Source organism: Varroa destructor, unplaced genomic scaffold (assembly GCF_002443255.2).
Source record: "Varroa destructor unplaced genomic scaffold, Vdes_3.0 BEIS01000005.1, whole genome shotgun sequence".
Classification (NCBI taxonomy): domain Eukaryota; kingdom Metazoa; phylum Arthropoda; class Arachnida; order Mesostigmata; family Varroidae; genus Varroa; species Varroa destructor.
Window position 1 is genome coordinate 3,968,342 of NW_019211458.1, and position 25,128 is coordinate 3,993,469.

The 25,128-nt window shown below is 37.5% G+C and overlaps 2 protein-coding genes across 16 annotated transcripts in view; one reads left to right on the forward strand and one right to left on the reverse strand.

Annotated features, from left to right (window-relative positions):
* LOC111250822 (uncharacterized) overlaps positions 1-4,667 on the forward strand; it is a 53,714-nt gene extending 49,047 nt beyond the window's left edge. For 13 of the 14 annotated variants that reach the window (XM_086989334.1, XM_022806620.2, XM_022806621.2 and 10 more), the window contains 3 exons: positions 729-915; positions 1,975-2,037; positions 3,414-4,667. In XM_086989334.1, coding sequence (XP_086845460.1) covers positions 729-915; positions 1,975-2,037; positions 3,414-3,717 — 554 coding nt within the window. In that variant the 3' untranslated portion in view covers positions 3,718-4,667. The remainder of the gene's footprint in view (positions 1-728; positions 916-1,974; positions 2,038-3,413) is intronic. The other variant, XM_086989341.1, reaches the window with a different exon arrangement.
* A 2,067-nt stretch (positions 4,668-6,734) lies between these two features.
* On the reverse strand, positions 6,735-24,674 carry PNPase (polyribonucleotide nucleotidyltransferase 1; the record flags this gene model as incomplete). 2 transcript variants are annotated; one of them, XM_022808691.2, is given in 8 exon segments in its annotated part: positions 6,735-7,203; positions 10,524-10,712; positions 11,437-11,637; positions 12,375-12,533; positions 14,883-15,062; positions 15,565-15,742; positions 19,606-19,880; positions 24,379-24,674. In XM_022808691.2, coding segments are annotated over 8 exon segments (1,637 nt in total), but the record flags the coding sequence as incomplete, so codon positions are not given.
* Positions 24,675-25,128: the final 454 nt, after the last annotated feature.

Genomic DNA, 25,128 nt, shown 5'->3' on the forward strand with positions numbered 1-25,128 from the left:
GACCACTATGCACAGCCGTACGGACAGTCCATTAGCCCAATACTTCACCATTGTTGAGGGTGCGTGTCATTTTCAAATATGACTTCTAACGCCAAGTAGAGGGTGTGTGCGCGCATGTACAGGGAGAGAGCACCTAGAGAGCTTTGCAATTTTGTGTACTTTGTCATTTAATCACTTGATATGAAATGTTCTCGTTTCCATAATTTTAATATCAAGCACTGTACATATTTGAAGTTTACTTTGCTTGCAAAAACTAAACAGAATTTGCATCTTTCCTACATTCGAATTTATTTTATTTACCCATATTATTTTGGGATATTCTGCTACTGTTAAGTAATAACATCCATAAGATTACAGGAGTTGCTAAAATGAAAAAAAGTATCGCCTCAGATTTAATAGCTGTTACGTAGTTTAAAGAGATTAGGGTTTCTAATATACTCTTGTAATCGTATTTTAAAAAATATTTGGGCGCACCGATCACACCATTGACACCATTCCTTTCTATGAGCTGGTCCAAAGCGACAATGACGAACACCTATTGCTTATCCATCGAGCGTGCTGAGCGTGATGATTTTCAAAAATAGGTTCACGACAGGCTCGTAATTATTCAAGGAGCGTTTGATTGCTAAAACTGTGGGGTTCTTATTCGCATTAACGTAAGGTCTACGAACGGAACGCCTACGCAAAGCATCGGAACTAATACGATTTAAAACTTCGCGTGCGCACAGGTATCTTCATCTTGATAACTACCGGTATCCTTTGGGATAGCTTGATTCCACACTGTGATCCGAGCCCAAGAGCCCCAACCGAGACGCCCACAGCTCCCCGAGAAGAAGACGACCCGCCGCCTGACTACGAAACGGTAGTCAGGGGGGATTCGACAAAATACTCGTCTGTTTCCCGCACAAATTCTAAGTAAGTGGATGAAATCTATTTATGACTAATAATAACATATGTGGAAAGTCACAAAATCCTTCAGCACCTACACGCTAATGACTGAGCTAACAGCGAAACGTAAAAAACAACTATCTACTACCAACCGACATTTTTCACAGAGTCTTTCCAAGTTAGCTTGTGGAAGAACGGAATAGGACATGGACAAATTGAACTAGTTAGTCAAATCTTACATTGCAAACTGGAAGGTGGATCCCTCCCCCTACCAAGGAGTTTACTAACATAGTAACTACCGAAACAGGACCAAGAATTAAAGAACCTATAAACGTAATGGGTTGAAGATGCTAGCATAAGCCCTACACCACAAAAATCCGTATATGAAACCCGCTATCTGTAAACAGATGTATACATTTCGATTACGCTCTCATCAAGGATTAGGCGGTACCAATCTAGTTTTTTTTTATGGCATATAACAATATCGTATATGAAGTATTATTGTGAATTTGCTTTTGTTTACACCATAATCATTTTTGTTACCCGCTTATGAGGCGTTTAATCATCAGCTGGACCGCCCTGTCCAACTGCTCGGAAAACGTATGACGATAGTTCTGTTCTGGAATTACACCTACAGCCCGTATTTCAATTTTAAAACTCTTTTCAATCATACTTACTCAGGTGTATTAAGTGGCATCTCTATGAAAATTTTAAATATGACTCATGACTAGTTCCTTCTGATAAGTAAAAACGTTTTTGCCCAAACTTTTGACTGAGTTAATTTTGCTGTAAAACTTAAGAAGTTTCGGTCGTCAGATGAATTGATCGTTTTTTGGCGAGCAGAAAAATTAGAGCCAAACAAATGTTGCCAGTAACTCTGCTAGGCGCTGCCCCCCTGGTTCACCGCAGAAACCCTCTTTTGGTTACTGTTTTTCGTTTTTACCTTAAACGTATAAAAATTACCAAATAAGTATACGGTATGATGGTGATGATGATGACAAGTGCAGCTTTACAGTCGATGATGTTTTATTGTCAATTAGAGCGATATTTAAGTCAACTTGTACAAAAGTTTTGTTGCCCTTAAAGGTATACACTGCTTCGAAGTGTGGAGACTGTGGAGAATACCGCATCTAAAAGAGAACACGTGAGGTATGATTTTGATCAATTATTTTGTTGCCTTTGCGATACACACAAAGTCCAGTCGATTCGATCTCTCGCAAACACATTTACTACAGCGTCCACAAATTGGCCTTAAACACAGCACAGGGCTCAGGCTGTCCAGTTTGGACAATAACTTTGATGCTCAATATGTTAGAGGCTATCGTCAAACTGATTTACATTTCTTGATTAGTAGCCACCACCTCATCCCAATCTGCTGACCTGCAATATGACCAAGCGGCTTGTCTCACTCTTTCAACTTGGCATCAACATTAGTATTATTAAACACACCTGCCGTTTTCCCATACGCTGTACTAGTCTCTATTTTCAGCCTATTTCCGCCGTTTTTGCCAATTTCAACGTTGCTTGCAACAGCCCGAAAATCTTTAAGACAAGTTCTCCCTCTAAGGTTTTTCAGTCAACGATCTAAGGATGCCTTTTATGGGGCACCTATCGACATGACAAAGCATTAATGAACTCAGGAGAGAACAAGCTAGATCAATCCGATAATCGATATGCCAATGCCCCCTTGCCACCGACAGGTTCGCACTCCAGCTGCCAACAAAATGCGTACGAAGCCCTTTGTCTATTCTGTACTCCTTCTACCTTATCCTCTGTCACCTAGTTTCAGTTCATCATGACAGTTATGAAATGAATGTTTCGGGTTTCGCGCCCGATATTAGCGTTAATCATTGTTCCAGACAACTGGGTACTTCCAGTACGAGTGCACGAACTCCTACTTGCTCCTACTAACCATCGGGAACGTACTCAAGGGGCAACTTCTCTTCTTTCGCTCTTTTCGTGATAGCCGCCGTTCCGTTTTCCGAAGCGTGCCTCCATAAGTTTCGCCGACCTAATAAGCGTTGTGTTGATGCGCGCTTTCCTTACTAAGCGGAAACTATCGATCTAAAACCAAATTGTTAAAACAGAGTGCTTCCTAATCCATCATTCAACAAATATTTCAGTTTATAATTAATTATTTTATGAAAATCAAATAACTATCTAAATAAATCGAGATGGCCCATGTCTCGAAACCAAAATGAATTAGTACTGCGATATAATGACGAATAATTGCACAATACATATTATCTCATCTTAATGCTAATGATATATTTGCATTGTTAAGGGCAAGAATCTTGTGACTTCACCCATCAAATGCTATTAGATGACTGAAGATTTAGACTAGATGGTGTACTACAAGCTCCTACTATGACGCTATAGCGAGTACTTTCGCGATTTCTATATGCCGAGGATATCAGCAAAATGTTACTTTCACTGCTACTGCATTAATTATTATGGCTCTTCGAAGCGATTTCACTATACTGTTTTATCCTTACTTGACTTTTATTTCGGATCGAAATTTGCAGGTGGTCTTTGTACAATCAAAACTGGTGTCCAAGCTTCAATCCAAAATCTGGATATGGTAAAACCGCTACCTCGGAACCATCATGCACAGAAATCGTAGTGTCCGATCGACCACCAGCTTACGGACAATCTCAGTCACAAAAGCGGCATTGTGTACAGAACTTGCCGGCATCTGCTAACGAAATAACTTCAGTCACAGAGGCAACGCCATGTACAACCAACGAGGTCACCGACGGACCATCACATCCAATCACTGCCTGTGTACAAATCACTCGCGAGACCAAACTGGAATGTTTCCAGAACTAACCGACTGGGGAAAACAGCTGGGGAAAGGGGTTTTTCAGGTATTTGCTTTGTACCTTCGAGGTAGTCACGCCTCATCTAGCAGTGGGCGGTATGTTAAGGAGTTTCAGAGCGCCAAAGCGAAGTCTTAGCATGTGTGAGAAATACTTAAGGAGAATTCACAGGAGGTGCCATCTTATTGATGACTGGGTCACGACTGAGTGTCTCAAGTATAACGAGCAGGCTGACGGTATAACGACCAGTAGAAGCCATGGATGATGTGTGTGTTTGGCCGGAATATAAGTTAGCGAGGTTAATCGATGGTCTAACGAATCAGTGAAGTCAGAGAAATTTCGATATCAGAGCATCAATGAAGGAGTCCGCGAAATTTGTTCGTTAGAACCAGACGTGATTAATTTTTATACTCGCTAGATGATTATAAATATTGCTGCGTTTTGTGTACTGTAATCTATTTTGGTAACGTACTTTGCTGTTCTTATTAAATGTCCGATAATTGTCACTATATATACTAACTAGAAATTAAGACTGCACTAGTCAGTTTGGGGCGATACAGGCGCAGTAAGCTGAAGTATAATCTAGAGCCCGTAAACGCGTATTTACGTACTATATGAATGTCAAGACTGTAAGATGTCGGACATGTTTTAAAGTTAGGAATCGAACCGGCAGTAGGCAAGTAGGCAATCGAACCGAGAAGTCGAACGAGAATTGTTCGTCACTGTCGAGTTATAATTAGCGTACGTTTTCGTGCTCGCTTACATCATTCGAGGGCTATACAACCGTTCCTGTATCGCCGGTATGTGGTAAAATAAGATGTTGAAGAGGACGAGCTATAGCATTGTTACCTATACGACACAGACGATAAAATATTGGAAGTTTTAAACTTAGCCATAGATAAATGTATGTTACGAATGATTGTCTTAATAAATTAACTTACAATATTATGTGATTGTTCACCAGATATTGCTATCAATGGAAACGTTGAGCTTTCTGTGCAAAGGCAACCTTTACGGCGGCAAGATTAGCCGTTGGTTAGAACATCAAATGCCAGTTGTAATATAACTAGTTGTCCTTCGACGTGTACCCATATACGTATACTTATAAATGTATATACGTATTTGTATATCTATGTTACTATTTGCGAATGCGAAAGAACTTTATGCAACTATCCATAAAGAGGAACAGATGTTGTCTCGTAAAATGTACGATAAGTTTACCTGCCGATATTAAGGGCGACTCAAACATGGAAGCTACGGTTTTATTTGAAGTTATCAACTTGCTTGAGTTGTGCTGTATCAAACGTTTTCTGCTTATTCAGTCGAATACATTTCATTAGGAAAGCACAGGTAAGAGAAGTTCCCGCACTGACACAATGGCCAAGCAAAAACGACAACCAGAAGGGCCTTCTATAGGGACTGAGTAACATTTGTATATAGCAGAGTAAGGATTCAATTAATAATAATAATAATTTGCTTAACCGCTAAATCGTAGTGACGATAAAAGGATAAAAAATGATTTTCGGCTTAGTGTTGCTTTCTGGTTTCGACGACCATCTTATTGGCTGGACTGCCAAAAAGAAAACAGACGGTCAACAAAAATTCAAATTGAATATTTTCTCACCCACAGGTGTGCGCAAAGACTTTCCGAATACACTCATTTGTGGAAAGTACATCCATAAGATCACAGATGGCAAGTTGAGATTTGCCTGCTTTTCACCAGTGAGATGATGTTTAGACAGTCAAGCACCTCATAGGCACGCAGACATTTACAGGATACCAAATGTAGATGTAACAACCCTTCGTACCTACACACACTGGCACCATCCAAAGATGAGCTTCAACATTCAACAAGGAGATACGTTTCGGCACACACCGATTGTCATCTGCTCATCTACCTCGTGCTAATATTTAGCGTTCGAATAGATATCTATATATATATATATATATATATATATATATATATATATATATTATTATTGGACTTGTGTAAATTATATTTAGAGTTGTCTTTTCCTAGGATCTCAGAGATGTAATATCGTGAAGAGGATATTAAATCTATTTATAAGGATGATAAAAATGACGATGAGAGCGATGTTTGAGTGGCAATGCCTGCAACTGTTTCCGATCTCAAAAGGAGCTAAGCATGTAAAATACCTAAGTATGCCATGTTCTAATTTGCATTGTCTACGCAAACAAATTAACGCAATGTACAAGCCTTTTTGGGCAGTGTATGGTACCTAATCCGTTAAGTGTTGTCATTTATGTAAATCGCCTCATATCAGTACCGTCGTTGCAGTACTACGCGGGGTCTTTATTATCCTAAAAAAAAGCCCAGACTAAACAACCGAACAGGAACTCGAGAAGTATTAATTGTATTGGGGTTTGCCAGAAAAATTATCTCATTTCCAGATAGCGTTCTATTGGGCACTTTTACTGCGTCAGTGAGCAGACATGTTATATTTCTAAATAGAGTAATTTCATTCTCGAAATTGTTTCAGCACACATGCCTGGTTATTTTCTTCGAGCAACTGCCAGCTGTCTTCCAAAACTCTGTGACTAATTCGATTCCTACTGATAAAAAGGAAGACCCCCTTTTACTATGACAGCCCAACGTCTTCTTGTGTAAGCGCATGGAAATATTTAGGAGCTAAAAATATAATTTGGAATAGTGAACGTACCTGTGCAATTGCATAGAATGTTTGCCTTACAAGAAGCCGTGCGACAATACTGCAATAAGCACTGTAATCCTCCAATATCAAACCTGCCTTAATTTTCTGATAGTTAGCTTATTGGTTTATATAGTTTGTTGTGGATGCTCGCATGGGATTACAGCAACATAAACACAACAAAGCAATTATGGTCCATCATTTTTATGAAAAAGTAATGGAATATATAGTGCAGGTCTCCTGCAGGGAAAACTTTTCCGCGATACTTATATATGGTGAAAATGGCACTTATAGCTTTTGTGTACGTGTAATGGCTGTTACCATTAGCTTTAAAGCAAACGACAAGTAAAACAAAGGATTGTAAAATTAACACAGAAAATAAAGTGTTTTTGAAGCTTTATTTTTTTGCCCTTTTATTGAATTATATATATATATATATATATATATATATATATATATATATATAAACGCTATTAATAAATATATGCACCCGATATATGTAGTCAATTGCGTATAAATTCTAGTAATCGTTAACTGTACAATTAACTTTATATGCTTTAGTAATGGCACCACATTTTTTACATTAATATTCACAAGCTTTAGAACTTGATGCAAGATTGGAAGTATAATGTCGTGATGATATAATAAGACCAAGTACTTCTTCGATATCACTCTAATTTCTGGATTAGATTCTTCATTATGGAAGAAGGTGGCACTTGTAGAACTTTTCGCGAAAGTCGCATCGCTCCGGACACTGGATCACGACCGTAATACTTCACCTGGATTTCCTGACCTTCCTCCAAACCCAACACCGACGGATGGCTTACCTAAAAAATAAACACGCGTTTAATTTCAGAATATTTTCTGCACGCTATCAAATGAGACGAACAATGCCGGAAAATAAATATTTGGTGCGTACCGTTACCTAGTGTTACCCTGGGAGATCTAATTTACCTGGAGAATGTTAGAAATCAAAGTTGACCCAGTTATTTTCAAATAAGAAACTAAGAACAAGAATAAGTATTGATTCTTGGGCTCATAATCTTAGTCAGAGGGGAAGGATTCACTTTGAAGAAGAGACAGCCCAAATGCCGGGTATCGATTTAACTTCCAAACATTGTGAGGCTTCACAAAAAATGCTTTTGTATAACTTCATTTATAGATTCCCATAATTCCGGTTCTTTGTTTGTTATACTGACAGTATATATGCGCACTCGTATCACTTCATTTCGTAAAAATCCATTATGGAGTGATGTTTGCAAGCTTGCATTACATGTTAGTTTAGCTATATATATATATATTTCAATAACTTGTTTACCATGTGCTAGAAATGTCGTTCTTGATAGTTAAGTTTATTCAATACGACCATTATTTGCCGCGATCATTTGGGATTTAAATAATCTAATCATTTTTAGTATATCCCCTTTCTTTAACCTGCAAATACCTTGCATAAAAGTAATCGTGCGCTCCATATTGAAAATTTCAGAGGAATAAAATTTTGGGCTAAAAGCAGGCCCGAAGTCTTAAAAATGCAAAAACTGATGGTGCAAGGAAGCATAAAAACTCTCCATAATATTAACCATTGGAGCTCATCTAAAGCATTTTAATTAGCTCTCCACTATATTCACTAGACATCGACCCTAGAGACTAATGTTTTTTTTGAAATTCAACAACTTTTTATTAAAATAATCATTAAAATCTTAACACGATGTCGAAGTCTCTTTTCGAAACTCCTGAAGCCTCAAACTTTTACAGTTGCGGAAAAAACAGATTATTACTTAAAGTCATAGATACCGGTGCACATTTTGAGTGAAAATAAGTGTGCCTAAGAGAAAGGTCACTAAGTCACATACACTCATCCGCCATTCTTTATACTAGAATAAAGCTAGGTTTTTCCAGAAGAAGCGCTCACCAAAATTAAAAGCCTCCTTTTTTTCCCAGGAATCGATAGTGTATGTTGTCTTCATGCGCCTTACGAAAAATTGGAAAAAGCTTTCCATAAGGCAAGCAAAACGATAATGAAAATTCCCAATAACTTTCATATTTAAAGAGCTCAATATTATCTCTTTGATACATTTATTTTTATAGTAATAAACGATTGTTAAAGAGTATAATATTAATGATCGATTAGGTCGTCTTCGATTCGGTAAGCTCCAACGCTTAGTTCTGTTGCAGCTTTTTGCGTCATTTGAACTTCATGGCCGTTGTAAACCCTAGCTTTTTTTTTTATTTGCTATTAGCTCAAATTTAGTTTCGTTGAAATTGATTGTGTGTAATGTGTTTGAGCGATACTTAAACGCCGCTCGACGCACGGCTATTGCTAAAAATAGCTAAAGAAGGAACATTAGGAAAATGGGTGGTTCAGGTTATAAATTTAAAATGCAGTTATGGTGGATATGAATAAGTGTGAACGTCACGAATAAGACGGGTAATACATGTAAAAAAAAAAACTCGTGAAAATATAATAAAACCATAATTGACAATTTGGTGTCCTTTGGTGGTACGCGTGAGATAGACGAAATCACACGCGGCTTGGTGCAAGCCATTTAGGGTAGGACGAACAGAACCGACAGCCCCAAGTTTGACGGTATCAAACCGAAAAAGCGGATCGAAGAGATCGAGCGCCTGATAATCCAAGTAAAGTGGCCTGACGATTAAGTAGTACGGATAGTCAGCGTGCTACTTAAAAGGGTCGCGCCTGTGTAGTACGACCGTGAAACGGTAAAGACCGATACATACAAGGAATTCAAATACAAGTCTGCGGATCGCTTCCCGGAGGCAAAGCTCAGGTTTTTAGAACTCCTCAATGTCGTTGAGACCCGGAAGGTAACGTTTGTGAAATTTGTGCAGGCCGACCAGCATTGTTATACAATGTACGGCTAAAGCTTGATCTTAAAGTGGTCTAACAAACGTACGTCAGATAGTTAAGTTGACTCCTTTTGCAGTGGGGCACGGTGTCGTCGAGAACGATTTTCGACTGTCACGTTAATGCCATCCAGGGTTCCAGTCCTAGGCTGTGTTGATACCGCCCAACTGCGAGGTAGATATTTGTCAAATAAGGACTTTCGTTGGGACGCCACCCTTGCTTTCGCGGTAGCAGCACATCAAATGACACATACTTGCTGGACACTGGTAATATGGGTGCTCACGGCAAGTTAGAACGGCGGCCCGCTCGCGCTTGTGAAAGACGCTTACAAGGCAGCAACACCGCTCGATGCTTCTGCATCAAGCCGAACCATTAATCAAGCCTCCATAGTTATCTAGCTGTCCAAGCGTGGATGGAGCGCCTTGAACAGCAGTATGCAAAGATGTTAAACAATGTGCAGGTATTTGCCTACATAGCAGCAGTTTCTCCTGATGTACAATTGCGAAAAAAGGTTTGACCGTCAACCTGATCTTCACTAAGGGCCTAGTCAGAATAAACTAACGGATTTACTTGCCATCTGTAATAACAGTGGAAAACGGCAAGAATGCGAGAGGTGAAAGGACAACGGTCTTGGGGCGAAGGCACCCCACCCGATAGCATTGACCGAGTCAAACGGAGTTGTACAGAAATAAGTTCACGGTAAATGATCTCGGATATTATATAGCCAGTCCCACACGGGCAAAGACGAAGCTACAATCAGCAATATATCACGAATCTGTTCATTCGAAACCAGAACAACTAAGTAAAAGGTTATTATATTAGATTAGAAGCAAACATGAGACATCCTTTTTTTATTCGCAGTTCCAAGTGCAATCAAGTATTATCCAGCTTTCACATGCACAAAAGATTTTTTCTTTCCTACCAAGGTTCCTTTTTTGTCCATAATGGGCAGCATATGTTATTCCCAATTTTCGGAAGCAGAAGCGGATCATCTTCAGTATGCTTTAGACTGAAATGGCTCGAAAGCTTTCCAATATTCCATAAAGCCTTATATAACGCACCCTCATTTTAAAGTGATGCTAATGTATATATATAAATGTTTGGCAGATGGGAATATTCATCGTCTCTTGAACCCGTGCGTTTTTAAGACTTTTGGCCTGCCAACAGGCCGCAATTCAATTCCGCAGGAAAACGTGCATCAACTCTGAATGCATTTTCTTGCACTCTAATGGTATGGTCTGCAAATAAAAATCTATACATCACAAAATTGGCTTGGCTTACCTTACGCTGGTCAAGCTGCGAGTTCGGAAGTAGCGTGGGATGCATCGAAGGATAAAGTTGAACCATTACTCCACTTTCTCGAATTTCAACAATTCGCGCTGAATAAACCCCACCAAAATCTAGCGTAGGTTCCTTTCCTGTAGACATCAATATTGACGTCATCAACTCCTTGGCTTCGGACAGCGCGGTCTGCGAAACATGATAAAAGTCAATTGAAATACAACTCCGTCCTGTAATTCCTAGATAAACAAATAAACACTACCACTTGTTAAGTGAAACGTATCTATAATTTACGACATCGTGAATCGAATAAACACTATATATGACACTATTTATTTACATTGTGTAGATGCTATTATTAGCTTCACTAGTAAAAACAATATCTTAGCCTTGAAGTTTTATTAACATGTTTCCTTGTGTGATTTTTTTATTTACATTTCAGAAAGAGTGTATAATGTAAATAACAATGATATTAACATCAGTCCACTTCCATAATTTAGCCGCCGGTTGCGTCCGTAAATTTCGAATGAAGGCGTACTATATACAGAATTGGTAGCATATTGAATAATAATAATTTTAATAGAATAACTTGAAGAAAGGCAAGGGTTTGTTGAACAATTTTACTGTACGAACTGCCAACTAGGCTTGTGGCATCTGGAACTAACATGAGCCCAAAAAATACACTCGTATAATGTCTATAACGGAAAAATTTACTGCTATTGTTGGCCAACGTATTGAATGAAAAATCATTCAGTCTTGATGTTGTAAGTACACATAGCATAGTAGCAAATAAGTTACTTTCATCTGGCTGATACATAGAACGCCGCGCATTGACTCAACAACAGTCTGTGTTTTATTTAACACAGTGGCAAAATTTAAAAAAAAGAGTGTTTATTTAATCTTTTTTTTTTACCTGATTAGGTGCAAACACATCAAACGAACTGTTGTCGAGAGGGATGAGTGTGACTCCAGTCTCTGCTGTGATCCGTTTTAAATTACGACCGCCAATTCCAATGAATTCACTTCTCTTATGAACTGGAACGTCAAACTTCTCGACTACTGGCCAGTTGTCTTTAGGGTCATCGCGCGCCTTGTCCATTGCCTCACTCATCACCTATAATGCGCAACGATTAACGCGTGTTTTCCCGAGAAGATCTAAACAAATTAATAGAGGGCAGAAAATATACTGAACATAAAACACGCTCTAGATGTAAAACCCAGTGGCAAACTCCTATACGACCTCTGCCATTTGACGTTCGTTTGTCTGGACCCATTATCATTAAGTAATAATCGTGTCTCGATACATAATTAAATGCATTATACGCTAAACTACATCCTAAAGGTTATAGAAAGTGTATGGCACGTTCACGGACGCTATTCTGAAAAAGCTCTTAACCTGATTTTCCATACTCTATTTCATACCCACTTCGTTCGAAATTTGCGAGGTTCACAGGCCTCACATTGCTGAGAAACAGCCTTGGTGTGAAGTACTATGTGCCATGTGTTTTTCCATCGGGCTCATGAGGCCTGTATCTCTTATGGACAAGGAGGCGTGCAATCCTTACAGTCGCCGCTACAGTAGTTCAAGTATAGCTTCATGCGTGACAGTCGTTATGTAAAAATAATATTTAAAATGCAGCGACACGAGATTGGCACTACTGCCTGTGAAACGTTCACTCTTGCTGGCCAACAACAAACCGATCGACATCTTGAAAACCTACTGGAATATTTCAGGAGTTATCCACGTAACCACATACATAGCAAGATTACGGTTGAATGCGGCATTTATATATTGCCCATGTATTACTAAGTAATGCCGTGCCTTTCAATTTGGACACGACTTCCCCTCACCTTGAGAATGTGCGTTTTTGCCAAAAACCCTTGTACTATCGTTTCCATAACAACTTTAAGTGGCATTCCAGGAATTTTTATGTCTGCTTGTAGCGCGGTTATCCCTTTCGCAGTCCCGGCCAGTTTGAAGTCCATTTCCCCTAGGAAGTCTTCAATACCCTGGTCAAAATGTTAGAAAAGGGAAAAGCGGTAGTTAAAGTCAGATTGTCACACATTGGGTAATACTATTAGATCATATAGGTAAACACGTCCCGGCATCCTACAGAGGCTTAGCTATTGATTTGCTATCGATAAGAAACGTAATTTCGTCTAAATGAAATGGAGAAAGAAAATATAAACTCTTATATCGTAAATTTTTTAACTCAATTTGCAGACGAACTAGCAAATTCTCAGTGAATAATTTCTAATGAACACAGTTTGGAAATAAGAAAACCCTTATCAAAGTGCGACTTCTGGAATCCCTTTTACATTCTACAAGAAAACTGTATATTCTACAATAGTAAGTTCTACTACTGCTATTTCTGACAATTGTTAGGTTGTGACATCAGCTTCTAAAAAAAAGCAGCTAAAGGTACTGTTCAGTAACTTTATATTGGTTGCTCAGAAGCTTGCATCGTCTTTCAAAAAATATCGGATGGTGATCGTATTATTAATAAATTTAAAATCAAAACAATGGTCAACAAAATCCAATATAGGCTTCACAAAAGGCCATCGGCACACACACACATACACACTTAGTACGCATTGCCTATAAATGGTATATCATTGTCAATAACTATCAGCAACGCCATTACGTGTATTTTAATTTTTTAAAGATTTTTAAGAAAATAAACCACCGTAGTATCCTGTTGGGATGATACTCCGTGATAATTCCAGGGCCTAAACTAATTATCATGTGCTACTGAAGGAAGAAAGGTATTTCTGAGAATGCGGTTTTGTTCTGCCAAAACGTGCCTGTCTTCTGAAGCCCTTTAAGAATACTTGTTTTCGTATATGATTCCTCGTACGCTCAATCCGGTTACGTCATAGATTGTGATTTTTGCAGCAGCGAAGTTATATTGAGCTGTACGAAGTCGAACTCACGTCTAGAAGTCGCAGTTTGTTCGGGCAATGAGGAGGAAATGTAATAGCAAATGGTCGCAATGAAATATTCAAGACGGTCTCCAAACATTATGATCTATTTGGCCGTGTTTGCAAAACCATAGCTCCTAACGAGTGCACGCATTTTACTGTTTATCCTAAGAAATACGGTACATGGTAAAAGTGTGCGTCGTGTCTGCGAACACGGCGAGCATCGCAGCACCTGTTCCGCTTCTATGTAGTGTTTTAGACCACATAGTGTTTTTTGGACGCGATCACTTTTCGGGTTCATAACCGTAAACAGAGACGTCTCTCTGAATCAAAAAAAGATTATAAAATCATATGACAATTTCTCTTGCCTTTTGCTGTATGTTTGTGTGGGGGCGGGTCTATAAGCAAAAAGCAACCCCAAGTTCATATAAATACTGTCTTTTGTGGCACTTCTGCAGCTCCGCATAGCCCGTACGGTTAATTTCATGCTCTTGTCGATACCTTCCAGCTTGATAAACTTCGCTTCTGTTTTTTACCTTCTTAATCAATTGATCAAAATCCTTATCTAACCGATCCTCGCTGCTCTCTGGTATTCCTTCATTCTCTATTGGAAATCAATCACTTCCTATCGTTGTTACCAGTTGCTACGTCAGCACCCATATCACCAACTTCTGATCACTACTAACTCACCCCCTGTTCGTCTCATAAAAATCTGATCATTCAGTACATTCAAAAACCTCAGTGTTGAGTTATATTTTTGATGATACCACACAATAGATTTCGTCCTTTCTCCCTTATGATGAAAGTGTTCTTTTTAACTAGAATAACCTAATGAGGAAGCTGCCCCACACTTTGCCCATTTATTTCTATTTATTCTTTTATTAAAGCCTTTTATCGTCATAAGTTATTGCAAAACACGGAATATCAGATACCCTGAGTACGTATTCTGTAATCGTTAAAAGGGTTGCTGGAGAATGCTTTGCGAAGTTCAGAAATGGTTTCTGAGAGAAGCATTTTGTTTCACTAGACCGTCCAACTTTGATGAGGATAGTTTAAAGGCACTTTTTGGAGAGGGATGGCCATTAATAAATCTTGTAACTGGCCGTTAAAGTGGACTGCAGCTACGACGTTACTGAGTGGCAATACCTAATCATCCTACATCACGACATCGCTAAGTTCCGAAAGGATTACCATTTTTTCCGCTTCCTATTAAACCAGCTACACTGCGAAATTTCTACGAGTGAAGAGAACGTTGAAATCTGATTAAACAATTTCGAAAGCAAGTCCGCCAATTTGAACATTTAGGCGAAAGATTAAAAGGAAAAATTGTCAAAAATGACAGGACTATACAATAAATCAATGTGGTACGATTGTTTTCGCTAAAGAAACATAGTCTTTTTGAATTTCACAAAATTCTCTCGTCAACACATTACATACGAGAATATCTGTAAGTATCTTATAGTCCTTGAGTTGTTTTGGATTTTCAGGGTCCGGTACGGACACGAGACCCATGGCAACTCCGGCCACAGGGGCTTTCAGCTTAACCCCTGCATCAAGTAGAGCAAGTGTACCGCCGCAAACTGAAGCCATACTCGATGATCCGTTCGACTCGAACACCTATGATTGAGACGTAGCAGTGAAATCAGAAAAGGTTTTTCGAGAGAAACAGTTTTGCTAAGGTTAACTCCAGGCGAAAAATATTTATTGGTCTGAACTCGCTATTTTAATTAAAGAAGCATCTATCTGCTACAGCGGAATATTTTTGCAAGTAACACCAAATGGAATAGAGAAAACAAAAAATAACCGGACTGCGGAAATAAGTTACTAAATGTAAAACGGCGGCCGGCGCAGGTAATCGTAGAAGTCTTGCAAATGCTTATAGAACTGTACGACAAACATCAGTTTGTAAAAACCTTCATTTTTTCACGTTTTCTTTGTATATCATAACACTTTCAGCAATACCAACACAATATAATGAAATGGAAGAAGTATTTTTTGGTGGGAAATAAAAAATGCTTACCCATAAATCTAGCTACCTGATCCTTGATCAATAGTTTATCATAAAGCAAATTCGTTAGTGGCTACTAACATTTAAAGTGGGTTCTGCGGGCTAATATACCTCTGAGGTGAGTCGAATAGTAAAGGGAAAGTCTTTTGGAATTACAGGTACGAGCGCACGTTCAGCAAGATTTCCATGTCCAAGTTCACGCCGGCCGGCCTGCGAACTGTGTTTAATCTCATTTGTTGCGTATGAAGGGAACTCGTAGTGAAGCATAAAATTTTTCTCCTTATAGCCACTGCAATAGTACCAAATAAATTATAGAAATGAACGTAAATGCCAATAATGCAAACCGTATATACTATGTACTTAACCTGTATTGCAAAACTTATTACTGTTATTGCTCTCACACAGCTCAATTTTCCGTTTATATAAATTTCGAAGCTAATGAGCAATACACTTCCTCAATTGCATTAAGCGTTTTCTTTATATGATACAGAAATTTAAAATGACCATAAGAAACGACGAAATAGGGTGACGTTTAAATTTTTACACAAAACGGGGCATTTAAATCTGAATTTTTACCTTCTGAACAAAAAAAAAACTAAACAGTCAATATTTTAACTTTTTCTTTTGCATGCGCTTGGAGTGTCATTTCTCGCTATGACACTTATTTATGTAGATATTATTTACCGCAACAAAACTTTACTTTCTCACCTAGACGATTAATTTTTAATACGCGAATAAAATTTTACTAATGATGGTGTACCAAGCGACACTGGTAGGTGTAAGCTCTCTTGAACTAAACTACTGAAGGCGTCGCTTGAACTTTGGGTTGACAGCAGGCAATAGTTTTACGAACGCAAAGGCCCAAAACGGCAAAAGTTCAAAAAGTGCAAAAGAGCGCAAAAAGTCTCAAAAAGACTAATTGTTGGAATTTATCTGGGTAACCCATTTGGCAATTGATATTTTCCTCTTTAAAACAATCGTTAATTTCTGTTTCTAGAATTTATGTGTATTAAAAATAGAACTTTAAGCCGTTTCTATAATTCTTATAGACCTTCAAATTAAATTATATTGAAAGTCTTCTGGTTTCGTTCACGAAAATCTTGTTTCGGGTTTTTTATAAGCCACAGAAAAACTCGCCGTCGATTTCGGGCAGAAAAGTAAGTTTTTAATGTTAAAGGGGGTTTGTCCAGCGCAGAGAAATTGAATAATAGGCAATATTCATTCAACTTCAAATGCTTCTTCTTGTGTATATATGTATAAGGTAAAGTAAAAGCAATGTATGTATAGGGATCCAATGCCTACATGAGCTAAGAGTAATAAGAAACACCTCAAAAAGTTGCAACAGTAGTGGCTAAACACACAAGAAATCGCAAAGCTAAGAAGTTGATGATGGAAATCAAGGAGTAATATTCGAAGCACTCCGGAGAGGTGAGAGAAGTGACCTATTAGCAGATTAAGGTCCATTGGTGTTTCAAAGCGTATCTTCATAGAATAGTGGAGACGTCAAATGACTCATGCGTCACACGCATGCGCAATGCAGTGTGTGCTCCCATATGAGTTACATACTAGAACACTGTACATTACTCGATAAACAAAAAAACAGAAGTTAAATCTAGAGCGACCATTTTGAATCAGGGCCAGAGTGAACTATTCAAGGCAAAGAGAACTGGACAGCTATGTCTGCATATGTGGCGAAGATTAAGAATACATTCAAGAGCAGAAGCGGATCAGATACAGGCAGACGGCAAAATCTTCCCGGGATCTGCGTTGAAAGAAAGGTAGTCCTCTGTAGTCTAAGTAGAAATAAAGCTAGTATTGATGCGCAATCAGTAACGAGTAAAGATGTGAATATGGCAGGTAATGCAATTAGAAAACGCATATTAAAAGAAATCCCACACTGTCGTGGTGAATACCTTGGGGCAAACTATAATCTGCAAGGATAGCGTATATAAAGAACCCAGGTGAATTAAATGAAAATATGACTAAACTCCGTGTAATAATTTAGATTCACGTAGTATCTTCCAGAGATATAACCACCAAAAAGTGGATCATTGAGGGTGGTAAGGCCCTTGGGTCAGTCTAGTGTAGACTCTTAACCTGTGGATTTGTATGATTGATCAGTTTTAATTCTCATTTTACGACCGCCAAAGTAGCAGAAAATATGCAAATTACTGCAGTAAAAAGCGGATTCTAAGTGAAATTTTTCTAGATTTCTTTTCGACTCCATATTACTATTTAGGATCGACTTAAATCATATTAGATGTCAACAACAAAGCAGGATTTAGAGAAGAATAGGGCAGACGGCTGAAAGCTCACAGCATCACCACAAGCAGCAGGTTGTAATGTGTCCTCTACAGTCATTCTTCTCGCAGAGTTTCAACAGCAGCCATTGACGCAAAGAACAAATCTTTTCTGCAATCACCATGCCTTTTGTAACATTTTATGACAACATAAATATGTTTGAATACAAAACTTTATCAGAAAAAATAACAGATCAAGTGCTCTCCACCTGCAGAACATACTGCCCCTTTCGAAAATCGAACAGGTCATCATCAACATTTATCCTGCGCCTTCAAAAGCCCTAGAAATACGGAACTAAAGTTCACTTTAATAAAGTAATAGCTGTTCTTGAGACAGGTGGTATTCCTGGAGGCACGATTGATAGCAACTAACTACAGGAGTCCTCTAAAAAGCCTCACAGTATTAAGGAACCATCCGATCCAAAAACAGGCAAAAATAAATAAAGCCAAATTACATATTTTGTGTAATGAGTCGGACATACACCGGTAACTTAAGAGTTCGTTTGTAAGTTTTTAGGTCAGCTAAACATGACAGAAAAAATGCAATTTGGTATTATGCCAGTCAGTTAAAAAAAAATGTGCAACAAATGTTTTGGCGCTTGCCCAAAAAGTATCTCTTTCATTTTTCAACATATATATAAACGTCTCCTTGGTTTGGCTAACTAAGGATTTGAAATGCACTATGGAAAATCTATCTGGAAAGCTTAGAAATGTATAACGCAATAGAAAGTTTTTCAACAAATCTAACAAAAACGATTGTGGGTTGTGCCATTTAATTTAGTTAAAAAAGCGCTAAGGATTTCAAAATGTAAAAAATTAAACGTGGCGTGGTAAAAATAATATGGGTAAGGAGTGGATGCTAGATATGTACATGCAAAGGGTACGAAATTTGAATTGACAAAAACTTCGACGGGCTTAGCTGTAGCGAATATACGTTAATCCGCTATTTCTAGTACCAGAAAAAAAAACCAGTTCTTTCTAGGTCAAAAAACAAATTCGTCATGGTGAAAAACAGCGCCTGTTTTCAAAATTTGAGCGAAAAATAACTATTACAATCCCTCTGTGCTCAGAAGAGCGTCAGCTTAAGAACTTGAAAGATACAATATACTCCTGCTAATTTTCATGCGGCTTCTGCAAAATCCATAAGAGCTAATTCCATGTGATTCCCATAAGGCAATTTCATTTTTTTTACATTTTTTAAATTTGAACCGCTCGAAACGCCCTTTTTGATACACCTATACGTTTTATACCGAAATTAATGGCCACTCTGGGAAGGACAATATCAGTTATTAATTAGGTTATTCAGATAATATCCGACTGCTAGTATCTCTGCGTTTTTTCACACCTTTTCAAATTTTTGGTCGTTTTATATTTTCGTTTTTTGGAAGTATTTATCTTGCTATCAGTTCACAGTTCAATCCTGCCCAATAATTTTTTCTATATAGCATATTCTAGCGACACCACAACGAATTTACACCAATGTCGCTTAACTCAAAAGTAAATTGCGGTTTAAGGAAGAAATATTTTGAAAATGACTAGTGAGTGACGTAGCTCCCAAGCAAAAGCTTTCATTGCGGTAGGCGGTAATTATATTAAATAATCATGACCGTCAAAAGTGGCACATTTATCACATGCAAAAAAATCATTGAAATGAATCTTTTTTATTACATACAGTATTAGAAATGAAGCGCAAGGAAAAGTCTCAATTAAGATGCAATGACCTAAATATAAAGATATGTTATGTTAAGCACTGCCTGCAAGTCTATTTGATTGATGAACGACTGTCATGAACAAGATCATTTTCGAGCTCTTGAAACGCTTTTTATATATTATATATTATCTAAATACGCACTCAAGGAGCTGTGAGACAGGATCCCTCATCCGTAATGCACTATCAGGTGAATCGAACGTTACAGTGCACATAACCTGAGTTTGGCCTCTCTGAAATAAGGCCGACCCGTGTAATGGTTGTAGAAGGTTCACGTCACAGAAAATTGGACGAATATCGGTAAGCCTTCGCCCGTCCATACGCTCTTCCTTTTCCAAGACGAGACGACGAAACGCGTCTTTTACGATTCCATTGATAGCGTCCACCAAAAGATTGCTCTGCGCTTCTGGAAACTTAGACTAACGATGCGGAAACGAATGGATGTTGATACAGTTATTCAGATCGTTCAGTTTACCCTGTTTAATTTAGTCCGTCACTCTCTCGCAGTTACTTCATCAGCTTATTCGTCAGGGGGCTCAGCCGACTAAAGATTTGTCTTGCTTATTTTATGATATCTATATTTAATCATGGGACTTTTCTAGCGCTGGCTGATTGTTTCTGGGGCAAACATGGATGGGGTTAATCATCGGCCGACGTCTGAAGGGCGTACATGAATTAAGTAGCCGACTTTTAGTAGACGTTGCGATTGATAAATACGACTGACCTATTGATTCTGTTTCTGGAACATCACAAATTTTTTTTTATAACATAATATATACATACATGTAAAAAAAATATGTGCAGTTATTTACTTTTATAACTAAGTAACTGCACATATTAAACTAGATGAAAATATTTCATGATGGTTTTATCTTTTATTTTTGTCGAGATTTATCAATTCACGTCACGAAATTCCTTTTTCATACAAAACATTAGGTTAAATTTCCACCTTTCAAGTGGTGTCTTCTTTTGAATGAAATGAAGTTTAGGCACAGGAACATGTATAGCATTTAGATAGTTTAAGCCTCTTGACAAGGAATTCCCTTACGTAGATCTTCAAGGCTGCTATTTTTTCAGAAAAATATTTCGATAAACATTTCATTAAAATATAGCCTTCTTTAGTCCCTAAAACTTTGTCACAGACGTGTATAAGAGATTTCATCAATGATTTCGCACAATAATTAAAACAGCATTTTGTCTCTCCATGGGGAAAACCTGTCAGTACCCGAAGAAGAGTAGCAGCATATTTAGACTGACATAACTGAAATAATTCATATTTCATCGATTATGAACCATTTAGGAAGTTGCATAACAGTAAAAAATCGGTTCTTTTGTAGTCCGATGTCGCACCCACTTGGTAAAACTTGAGGAAACAAATCATTTTTCAAGATGGTTACCGAGAAGTTCGCAGAAAATTGCCAGTTTGTCCAAATTAGCTTCATGGAAAAGAGAAACTTCCTTACAAAAAAAGCTATCTGCCCAAGCCGTTTTATCCTACTTGCAGATTTTCATGGGATGAAACTCTTCGATTCTGAAAAAAATCAGTCCGATTCGACCATTCTACGGGATTGCCTTACGTCGGAAAAACACACCAAAAAATAGACACAGAAAAAAGATCCGTGGGCCCTATCTCGCGCCTGTGCTGCTATTGAGTGAATCACAATGTGAGTCTTTTACCTAAATAAACAGAATATTAAAGTAAGCACAGATTTGTAGTAATTCTGAAGCACATACTGTAACCTACCTAAAAAAGGACCTATAACTACTAATGTGTCTGAGGGAAGTGGACTTTAGTATTCTTGGTGCAAAACACTCGATGTGTTCTCGTTGTAAGTTGATTTTCTTGTGCTTCGTTTCGTGTTGGCATAAATTCATAACAACTATTAAGGTTTCACAAATCGGGCACAACACAAGTCTCACTGCACACAATTCGGGCCCACGGACAGAAAATTATAGTCATATAACATATAGATATGGTTGTTTTCAATGATAAATTTTTTATGTTGCTCAACGTTGGGCCTAACAGCTTGGTTAACAGTAGACATTGAAAACCAATGGTCATACAACACAAATGGAGCACAGATTTCACTCTTCGGGTCAGGTGTCTGAAAGGCATTGCCGTGTGGTACAGCTTGCTATCAATAACAAACCTTCTACGTTTGTCAGCGAAGCTATTTAGATCAATACAGTAGATTTCTATTATGCTTAATAGAAAGTTTCCCTGTAGAGGCAAATATATTTGTCTAATTGGCTCCATCTTCTGCACTGCTCGTTCCAAGGTTGGAAGCCTCCGACCATAAAAAATCAGTCTAATCCGTCTACGTTGAAAGGTCGATTTGAATCTTAGAAACCCGCTGTCTCAGACTTTCAGTAGTTCAGTAGATAAAATGCTCGTCCCGAGTACAACTTCGCATTTTGGAAATAAATATGCTCTGCAGGTAAAGAAAAAAAGTGCTCTAAATATTCGTTCTGTTATTCTCCTTCATTCTAAAAGATTATAACAGTTATAACGAACAGTAAGCGTTATTCGTATCGCGTGAGGGCTACCCGGATGCAGAAAACTGACGGTCAAAGCGGGTTCCCCTGTACTCAGTTTGAAGACGCCCGATTATTTTATCATGTGGGCAAATTATTACAGTACAGGTTGACCGTCGAAAGCATAATTTCGAAAAAGTGGTAACTAAATAAATATCGAATTAGTTTCAAAAAACAATTTGAGGAAAGCGTAGTTCTGCTGTTGTATGCCTCCCCTCTATATTAAATTTTTATTCATCTACGGCTACAAAATATGATAGGGCAATAAACGTCTCTTCCAAGGAAAGCTGATTAGCAAAAGAACACTAGTAAATAAGTTACTAATTATTTCACGTAATAGTCAATATTTTCCAGTTCATTAATTGAGCATTGCTTTTAGGCGGGAGTAGCAAAAGCGATTTCAAAAACTTCTAAAGAAATTAATATTTAAAAATAAAAAAGGTGACTTGACAACAATTTAGTGGTCTTTTACGAATTACTCTTATACGATAACGTAAGGTTACTTTTCAAGTATGTCACATAGTATTACACAGTCAAGAAAGGATTCATTTAGAGCTTTTGTTTGTGTGCTCATCGCATAGTCTCTCTTCTGTGAGAAAAAAATAGTCTATAAGTAGTTCGTTAAGCCCCACAGAAAGGTCGAGAATCCTATCAATCTACTCATCTCATATCTAACTCCCAGACGTGCCAAGATCTGTTATCTTTCAGCGAAAAGGGAGGATTCTAGTAGTAGTGCCCTATTGCAAAATAGAGATGGATATTTCTAAATCGTTGGATATTCTATTTATATAAATAAGCAGAGCAATTCTGATAACTCTTATCCCTTAGAAAAAAATAATATTGCTAACGACAAATCGAGAAAACTTGAACACTTACAAACGAAACATCTTCTTGATTTTGGTAAAAAACATTGTGTCTTTGAATTGATTGTCCATTTTCCTTAATGTATATGGATGGAATACAATTACTCGGTTCGTGTGTTACTATACCACAAAAAGCATCATCGTTTGGAAACTATACCTAATTAATTCGAATACAAATTTTTATTTTGAATAAAATAAACAAACGTTTTGCGTTCTGAAACTCCTATCTACGGAATTGTGCTTCAGAGAGAGTAACACCCATATTTTAAACTTGAATTGTTGAATTGCCTGTACATTATTGAAATCGTTTAGAATCATCTTAAAAATCTTAAGAAGTTCTTTAAACTGTGATTAGTTACATCGCTATCCAAATTAAAATGAACAATAGAAGATTATCATTTTGTGGTGTAGAAATCGATGGTTTCTATTAGCTTAGAAAAAAGATTAGTTTCCCTTTCACGAGAGGTGTTCTGATGAGTGACAGCTAAGTCTTTATACATTTATACTTTTAAGATCTACTAGTACACTAGTTGCAAATATGTGCCGAAAATAATCCATGTTTCTATAGAAAAAAATCACTTGAATAGTAGTTATTTTAAGCTTTCGGACATGTTTAATATGGGAAACCGCAAGTTACTTAGTTAAAGGTTAGAGAGGGTAGTTTTTGCTAGCCGTATGTTAAACTAGATTTACGGTCACTAACAAATAGAACGTGCTTTGGTAGAGAGACTTTCAACTGTTCTGCATTCTCTCCGTTAGGAGCCCCTAGTAGCACGCTCCGCTTTTTTGATATTTTTATCCTAGACCTGTCTCCTCCAAGATATATTTCCTTGCAGAAATTATCTCACGCTTTAAAAATCATCAGATACACTGGAGAATAAAAACGGTTATTAGAATTAGGTAAAAGCATTTTGAACATTTTTTTAAATTTGGCCAAAAGGCTACAAAACAGTCGAATTTCCTACCCGTTGAATTGTCACCTGCATACGTTGAGGTAACCGACAACTTTGGGCTTGATTCTGAATTATCAACGTAATTTAGCAATTAATTCCTCTTGTTTTTAATAAAAAAGCATTTGTATTTTATTTTCGTATTGTTACTTCATAAAATCAAATCAAAGTATCAAAGTACCAAAGGAAAATCTACAGGGTATCCAGGAAATTATGCAATCCTATGGAAAGTTAACCAAAATTTAACCCAGTTTTCCTTCTTTATTTTCTAGTGAGAATCCATACTTTAACATTGATGTGTATTTCGAAATAATAAAAGAAGGAATTCAGACAAAGTTAAGAAAATGTAAAATTCTGAAATGTGAAAAATGTGTACCGAATTAAGCAAAGTTAACCGCATTCTAAATTGATTTGTTTCTCGATATTTTGCTTTTCGCTTTTTAGATCCACGATACTTTTGAAATAGCCATTCAGAAAAAAAAATAAAGAAATGTCTTGAAACTGACTAGTATGCAATCCATAGCTATCCGACCCTGATTCTTTATACGATTCGCCACTTATCCCCTTACCGTTAATTTCTGCAGAGCCTCATCCCGAACCACAGAGATGGCTTTGTCTCTGGAAACCTTATCGTGGTTCCAATCCATCATAATATCAGTGACTCTTTCGAGCACTTCACTTCTTGCCGTCTCGATCATTTCCTCTGATGGCAGACACTGTTCTTCAATGACCCGTTTGGGTTTACCATGTCGTTCAACAAACTTCTTCAATGGCAAAACAATTTGGGTTACTTCCTTCATTCCGACCTTCACCGCCTTCATGAAGTCTTGCATATAAACATCCTTAGCTCCTGCTTCTAGCATAACTGCAAGGAACGAAATATATATATGATTATTATTAAAAAAATTTTTGCCTATAGAAGGCTTTTACGATATATATCATTAGTACGCTCTTGGTGTTCTCGCTTCTATTTCGTCAGATCTTTAGCGCAAAATTTCAGACTTATTATATATGAAGTAGGTTTAATACTTTAGTGAGAAATAGTTTAGTACTTTAAAAATATTCGGATTTTCAAACCTTAAATGTCGAAATCGTCGTATTGCTAGCGAAAAAGGATATTTTATGTAAGGGACTATTCGCCAGTTTTCTAAGCTTCCTTTTTTTATGTAAAATACGATTCAATAGACAGAAAAGTACCCCAATAACTGCGAAGATTGTGACGATTCGTCAAATTAAATTTTACAAAACGTTATTAATACATAATCAAGTGCGAATGGTTTTTATACACACGTAAAATTGAACTTTTTAAGCTGTTTTTT